This window comes from Ctenocephalides felis, unplaced genomic scaffold (assembly GCF_003426905.1).
Source record: "Ctenocephalides felis isolate EL2017-DRISC unplaced genomic scaffold, ASM342690v1 CF-g0.4_SCAFFOLD_01170, whole genome shotgun sequence".
NCBI lineage: Eukaryota > Metazoa > Arthropoda > Insecta > Siphonaptera > Pulicidae > Ctenocephalides > Ctenocephalides felis.
The window spans coordinates 43,755,917-43,763,642 of NW_020537324.1; the positions used below are offsets into that span (position 1 = coordinate 43,755,917).

Below are 7,726 nucleotides of genomic sequence, written 5' to 3' on the forward strand. Positions count from 1 at the left end.
ACACAAATTACAATTTATAAACACAGAAAGAATAATTAAAAATTGACTTTTCTAACCAACTATTGATTTTTGACTCAGTAGCGATAAATTTGCGCCTGGTTTCCGACCCCTAAACTACATACTGTGAACGCGGGTTTTGTTTTGAGACAATAGGCCATACATAAATAAGTAAAATAGGCCCTGATTCTAATATTGTCTCTAGTTGATAACGTTGATTTATAGTAAAAAGCATAGTATCGTTGAATCATAGATAAAACAGAGTTCTTAAATCTACTCGTTGAAAATTGGATTTGACTCACGAATTGGACACCGTGGCGTTGGTGGCGTTGCGTATTACAATGAGCAGGTCTATCTTGTATCAAACAAGCTATGATAAACAAGATGGAGGTCGTTCATTTGTCTAATGATTTTGTTTTAAGAAGTACGATTTTTTCTGAATTGTAATTTAAAATCATGGAAATTCTTAACAGGACTACCATAGGCATTGCTGCTGGTGTTTGCGGCACGTTGTTTTTAGGTTATTGTTATTATTTTGATCAACAACGGAGAAAGGATCCCGATTTCAAGAAAAAACTTAGAGAAAGTAAGTTACTTAACCTACAATATATTGAAATGAAGCAATTTTCTTTTTTATTTCAAAATGGTATTTGTATATCTTACCAATAACTTCTATAATTAACTATAACTTCTCGTGTTCATATTATTTGATGCCGGAACATTTTCGTCCCTGTCAAAATGTATCATTTGTTCTTTATTGAACGTCAGATTATAAATTTTTTGACCCGAGTGTAATAATGAATTCTTTTATTGATAAAATAATAAACATGTTTGTTTTATTTTATCTAGATACTTTTAATGTCATTCCATTATTGTTTAGCTTTGTACAATAATTTTTTGTTTAACACTTTATATATTATGTGTTGATTATACAATTGCATGTGGATTAATTGCTTGTTTCATAGGAAGATTATCACAAGAAAGAAACTCATACATGTACAAATTAATTACAAATCAATAGCAGAAATAAACAAGCTTTTATTGATTACTAAATCATATAAATATATATATGTATGTATGTATGTATGTAACGGAAACTTTTTTATAATGATTAATTTAAAAACAATTTAACACTACACTACACTATTAACACAATTGTAATACCAAGCTATCAATAGTCCAAATATTTATTACTTATTATGAATTCAAGTTAAAGAACCAGATTTGTGTACATAGTTTTTGTAAGACTGAGCGCTGAGTGAATTGTGTTTGCAAAAACTATTTTAAAAATGTGCAAACTAGTAAAAACATATGCTTCATTCAGTTATAATGTTGTTTGAAAATTGGTCGAAGAGTATCTTGTATTCATTACAAAGCAAATATATGGACACCTAGGTCTGTTTTTACACGGTCTTTTTGTACACGGTTTTGATATAACACGGTTTGAAAATTGAATATTTTTAATTTTTTTACACGATTTTATTCCATTTAGCACGATTTGAAATTTTATGTACTTAAATTTTTTCTGTCAAATTTAATTTTTGCGAAGTATGTTCATATCACAAAAAAGTATTTATGAAAGAAAAAAGTCTGAAACCATCAATAGTATCGATAGTTTGCGAACACTAGCTTAAAAATTTAAGTAAATTCCCCTTTAGCGCGTACAAACAATTTTTACTGGTCAAAGCAAATGTGAATAGCACTAATTTAATTCTTGTTCTTAAAAATTCTTGTTTTTCACTAATTTTAATAGGTTTTAGAAATTAGGGACAAATCACCCATTTTTGTATAAGATCAATGTCTTTTTTTACACGTTTTTTTTTTACACGGCTTCTTCTGGAACCAATCTACCGTGTAAAAACAGACTTAGGTGTATATATATATGCAACACTTAGATTTTTTAACACAACTTTATTTTATAATTCAAATGTTTCAAGACCATGGTGTGCCTTATCTTCAGTGTAATTTAAAAAAACAGTTACTTATTACTATACATTTTTTAATATTTTATTTAAAACTATATTTAACTTTTGAATATAAAACCACCAACTATTCCTTGCATTGACAAGTGACAATTGTTAACTTCCCGTAGGGCAAGTTATAGTAATCGCAAAAAAATCGAAAATGAAAATTTTTATATATCTTTACGTTTCAGAGGTTTCTGAATATTTTGGCATACCTTAGAAAAAATGGATGTATGTGTGTGTGTGTGTGTGTGTGTGCGTGTGTGTATGTATGTGCGGATACAAATTTTCGTCGACGATTTCGGGAACACCGATCAACTGATTTGAATAATTCAAAAAACATTCGATTCGTATTGATAAGGAGACGTGCTGATTAGTTTTTGGCGAAGTCAGGTCTAGCCGTTCCGAAGATACGGGGCAAAAAGTGCCGAAAACGGTAACTCAGTTTTTAAGAGAACGAAGCGTCCGATTTTAATAATTCAAAAAACATTTTACTTGTATTGACATGGTGAAGCACCGATCAAATTTTCATAAAGGCAGGTCTAGCGGTTTCGGAGATCTAATGAAAAAAGTAAAAAAAATTGCCATTTGGCGGTCAAAAATGATCATTAGACATATGCATATCAAATTATCAGATATTTTATAGAGATTTTAACAATAAGTATAATTTTGGTTTACATTCCTATGGGTTCCGTACCAATGTTTACGCGTTAGACGTCGACGCGGCGCTTACGCGGTTTGATATTTCGTCTTTGTGCAGTTAAAGTAGTACGATTGCTTTGAAAAAAAGTTTAGATCTTTCAAAATATGTCAAAATAAAGAAAACATTTTTTTATAAGAAGGGCTGGACCTGGCTTTGCTAAACACTAGTCTCCCCGTGAATAGGTGTCGAATGCTTTTTGAATCATTCAAATCGGGTTGATCCGAGCTCTTCAAAAGTTGGACGAAAAAAGACAAACAAAAAATTTAATATTACGTATTAAAATAGACATTATACACACACTCATACATCATTTTTTAAAGCATGCTAAAATGCTCAGCAGTCTTTGAAATGCAAAGATATGCCAAAATTTTCATTTTCGATTTTTTTGCGATTACTATAACTTGCCCTGCGGAAGTTACTTATTATATAATCATACAATATTATATATTTTAGGAAGACGTGTTAAGAAAAATGCTCGAGCACAAAAACCAAGTGGAATGCCTGACTTAAGAGATCACGAAGCAGTTCAAAGGTTTGCACAACCGTGCTTTTTTGATTTTTTTTGATTACCTATGGTTTAATTATTTATATTTAGTCTTGTAGGTTTTGGAACTTTTGTTATTTTTCTAAAAAAGTATGTGCCGGATTAACGCTATTACCTTCAGTTCAATTAGTACTTAAAAATATATATTTTATTTTCAAAGCTTTTATTATATACTAGCCGACCCGACAGACTTCGTTCTGTCAAAAAAAATTGTAATGTGGCGGTGTTTTGTTCCTACTTTTTTCTATTCTTTGCAAAAAAATTATCCTGAATAGAACCGTCACCCTGGTAAAAATTCGGTGTGAATTAAAAATAATTAAATAATTAAATTTGTGCCGTTGCAAAGGCGCGGTTGGTCGATATTTCGCAATATTATAATTGCCGATCCAATCTTTAATTGAAGATTGTGAGGTGACAATCTTAGCAAATCCAGCGAGTTTAAAAACTCCGGTGGATCGTCTTGGTTAGTTGTCGAATCAACTGATTCGCCTGTAATATGTTCTTGAATTTCGAAATTTAATTCATTTACATCAATGTTTTTGGCTGCCAATATAGCTTGTTAATCAATAGAAAGATATTTCTATGTTTATATAAATATATTAAAAATTAGATTATCAAAAACTACACAAAATGTCATGACATATTTCATTGTTTTTTCTACAAATTTTGTTGCCTACTCGATTAAAAAAGAAAAGGGCTGTTTTTAGGGTTTTTCCGGCAATTATTCGAATTTTTCTCGCCGTAAGAACCATCCTTGGACATCAACGAACATTTTAAAAAAAGAATTGGCCAAATTGATCCAGGCGTTGTTGAGTTATGCGCTTACCAACACATTTTGCGTTCCATTTTTATATATAAGATATATATATATATATATATATATATATATATATATATATACGAGGTGTGTTCAAAAAGTACCCGGAATTACTAATAATTAAATTTCGCGGGTCTGGAGTGTCTGATTGTCAAAATTTTTTTTTTATTGTGTTGGTATACATGCCCCTAAAGTATGATGAAATTTTCAGCTATATTCACTGTTTACTTTGTCTGTGGTAGTCGCTAAGGTTCGACGTGTTTTTCTGAGCTCGGCGATTTTTACAATGGAAGAATTGAAAAGTCAAAGAATTTGTATTAAATTTTGCGTAAAAAATGAAATAAAGTGTTGCAAAGTGCAAAAATTCACCAGATATGGCTCCGTGTGACTTTTTCCTATTCCCAAAGTTGAAGAGACCCATGAAAGGACGGCGGTTTTCCTCGATTGAAGAAATAAAGGCCGAATCGCTGAGAGTGCTCAAGGACATATCAAAAAGTGAATATCAAGGGTGCTTCGAAAATTGGAAAAAACGCTGGCATAAGTGTATTATATCTGGGGGGGACTACTTTGAAGGGGACCACAATAATGTAGACGAATAAATAAATATTTTTTTGAAAACACGAAAATTCCGGGTACTTTTTGAACAGACCTCGTATATATATATATATATATATATATATATATATATATATACATTCTATTTAAATTTTATTCTATATTCTTCTTCTTCTTAATTTTTTCGATTTTTGCTGTTTTTCTATCAAATTTCTAATTCTATTCAACTTCTATCTTCATTCCATTTTTTCTTATTCATTCTTCTTTTTAAATCAGCAAATTCTGATATTTTTTCTTCTTACTACTAATACAATTCAGCTTTTAGAATTCTGTAATTCCTATTTTTCTTAATTTTTATTCAATTTCTACTTAACAAATATAATTTTCATTTAATTTCAAATTAACTACATTTTTTTTTTTCATAAGTTCTAAGTCAATGATAGGATTCGATCCAAAAATCCCTATCGTGTGAATCGAACACGCTACCAAGTGAGCTATGCTCGCCACTATAATACTAGGTGGTGCCCCGCAAAAGTTATTTTGCCATAAAAAATATTTTTAGTATAAAATTCAATTTTTTTGAACTGTCAAAATTTTGTTTATGATTAATGTTAATGTTAAATAATGCTTTTTCATTGTGATCTTTTAAGTTTTGAGGAAGTTTTGAATGAATTTGATAAGCAAATGAAATAAATATAAATTATAAATCTATTTATCTAATAATATTCATAAATATTGACAAATGTCATTTCATATTTTTTTAATGCTCACATTTATTTAAATTTATAAACATTGATTTTTAATTAGATTTAAAACTATAAACAGTGATTTTGAATATAGCATTTCATCGAAATTGGATATAAATGTTGGACATATCTATACATGTATGTTTTTAAATTATATTTTGAACTGCCAATTTTTTTTAAAAAATTATAAATCAATTTTTCTCCAGAACATTAACAATCGTCATTTCATTTCGAATTCAATTTCAAAAAAATAGTTGCCTAATTTACACAAAATTGAAACAGTGCTCCCGTTTTGCAAATAATTATGTGCAACATTTTCACAGAAAAATTAGAAACAATTTTTTTTTTTCCAAAAGCAATTATTTTGTTGAAACAAGCAGAAAGTTCTTTGAATCACTTAAATTGGACTCCTAGTTCTCTCAAAAACTGCCATTTTTTTCACATTTCTCTCTGTATCCGAAACCGCTGGGCCTACCTTTTACAAAAACTAATAACCACTTTTCCCCATCATTACGAACTGAATGTTTTTGAATCATACAAATCGGATGATCCGTTCTGTCAAAAACTCGATTTCTATTTTCTGCACTCTTTGCTCCATATCTCCGTAACGGCTGGACCTGTCTTTGCCAAAATTTAAATTTAAATTCGATACTTCGTTCTCTCAAAAACCTAAAGGCTAGACCTGCCTTTGCCAAAAACTAATTAGCTCATCTCCCTATTAATAGGAATCGAATGTTTTTTAAACCATTCAAATCGGATGATCCGTGCGCCCAAAAACGTGGACGAAAAAATGCAGACATACAAAACACACAAACACACACATCCATTTTTTCTGAGGTATGCCAAAATGTTCAGAAACCTTCAAAACGTCGAGAAATGCAAAAAAACCTACCCTACGGGAAGTTAAAAATATAGACCTATAATATTAGTTGATTTTGTATTTTTACAGATTTTTCTTGCAAGAAGTACAACTAGGAGAAGAATTACTTGCAAGTGGCGACCTTGATGGTGGTGTTGAACATTTAACTATTGCAGTAGCTGTTTGTGGGCAACCGACTCAACTTCTACAGGTAAGCTATTATCTACAGAAAACAGTGATAAACAACATGTGCATCAAGCCACATAACAATTTATTGAGACTTATCATTGGGGAGCTACATCCGTTTAAGTAAAAATTTGCTCACCGAACTCCTCCCTACATTCCTTCATTTTAGGTATAATCTATTCTGTTTCAGAACCCTCTATTAATAAAAGTTTAATTATTATAATTTAATTTTTTCTAGGTGTTACAGCAAACATTGCCACCACAAGTTTTTCACTTATTACTGCAGCGCCTACCACAAGTTGGGTCTCGTCTTGAGAAAGCAAGTCCTCATGTTACCATGCATGAAGATGATGTAGAATGATCTATGTTTCGATAGCATAGAAAATTATTATTTGTTAGATGTTTTATTATGTTCATTTTTAGCCAATATGTGGTTTGAATAGAAAATGTTAAAAATCCTGCATTGGTGTTTTTTAATTAATTTATATTAAATTTAGACTGCTGAATCGTCAATAATCTTCAAGATACAGTTGTCTGTAGTCAACTCAACATTAGCGTATTGAAATATTATGAATTGATAAGCTTGAAAGACGATGATTGGAATTATCTTCTCAAATATCGTGACTTAGTTGGGTATTGACTGCACAAAAATTCAAGTAACTTCATACAAGTGAATCCATACTCTTTAAAATAACGATTGCTGACCGCCTTGGAAATCGCTTGATAACTATATATCTTCTATATATATAAAAATAAGTCGGGTTTTCCTTCCTGACGAAATAGCTCCAGAACGCACGAACCGATTTCGACAATTTTGCATTCGTTGGAAAGGTCTCGGGCTCCGCAAGGCTCTTCTTATAGCTAAGAAAATTAGTGGTGCATGGCATCGTGCCCTAATGCAAATTGCTGGAACTTCACGCACCGTAATTAAAAATTCGAGTAATGAAATTTGTGAGAATTATCAGAATTATGCTTAGTTAAGTCAACGAGCAATTCTTGCCGCAAAGAATAATGATGTACACGCACTGAATTTTACCATTCAATCAAAAATTGCTGACGATTTGGTGACATACCAATGATTCCGACTGGTCTTCCGTTTGACTTCAAACGATTGCAATTTCCAGTTCGCCTTGCGTTCGCAATAACAAATCTCAAGGCCAATCGCTTAGTGTTTGCGGGATAAATTTCAAATAGATTATTTAGAAAATCATTGTTTTTCACATGGGCAGCTATACGTCGCCTGTTCACGAGTTGAAAAACCATCCGCTTTGTTTGTGTTAACGTTAGACCAAAAAACAAAAAATGTGGTTTACCAAAGAGCACTTCAATGAAACGGATAATTTGCGGATTCACTT

General features: G+C 31.0%; 1 protein-coding gene across 1 annotated transcript; it reads left to right on the forward strand.

The window, feature by feature from the left end:
* Positions 1-358: 358 nt before the first annotated feature.
* Positions 359-6,811, forward strand: LOC113366653 (mitochondrial import receptor subunit TOM20 homolog). The gene is made up of 4 exons (XM_026608294.1): positions 359-583; positions 3,118-3,196; positions 6,276-6,396; positions 6,610-6,811. The coding sequence occupies exons 1-4, from the start codon at positions 454-456 to the stop codon at positions 6,730-6,732; spliced, it is 453 nt and encodes a 150-aa protein (XP_026464079.1). The 5' UTR covers positions 359-453; the 3' UTR covers positions 6,733-6,811.
* The last annotated feature ends 915 nt before the right edge of the window (positions 6,812-7,726 follow it).

Coding starts and splice junctions, on each gene's coding strand:
- LOC113366653 (XM_026608294.1), top strand. CDS start 454: ATGGAAATTCTTAACAGGACTACCATAGGCATTGCTGCTGGTGTTTGC. Junction 3,197..6,275: donor GATCACGAAGCAGTTCAAAG/GTTTGCACAACC, acceptor GTATTTTTACAG/ATTTTTCTTGCAAGAAGTAC. Junction 6,397..6,609: donor AACCGACTCAACTTCTACAG/GTAAGCTATTAT, acceptor AATTTTTTCTAG/GTGTTACAGCAAACATTGCC.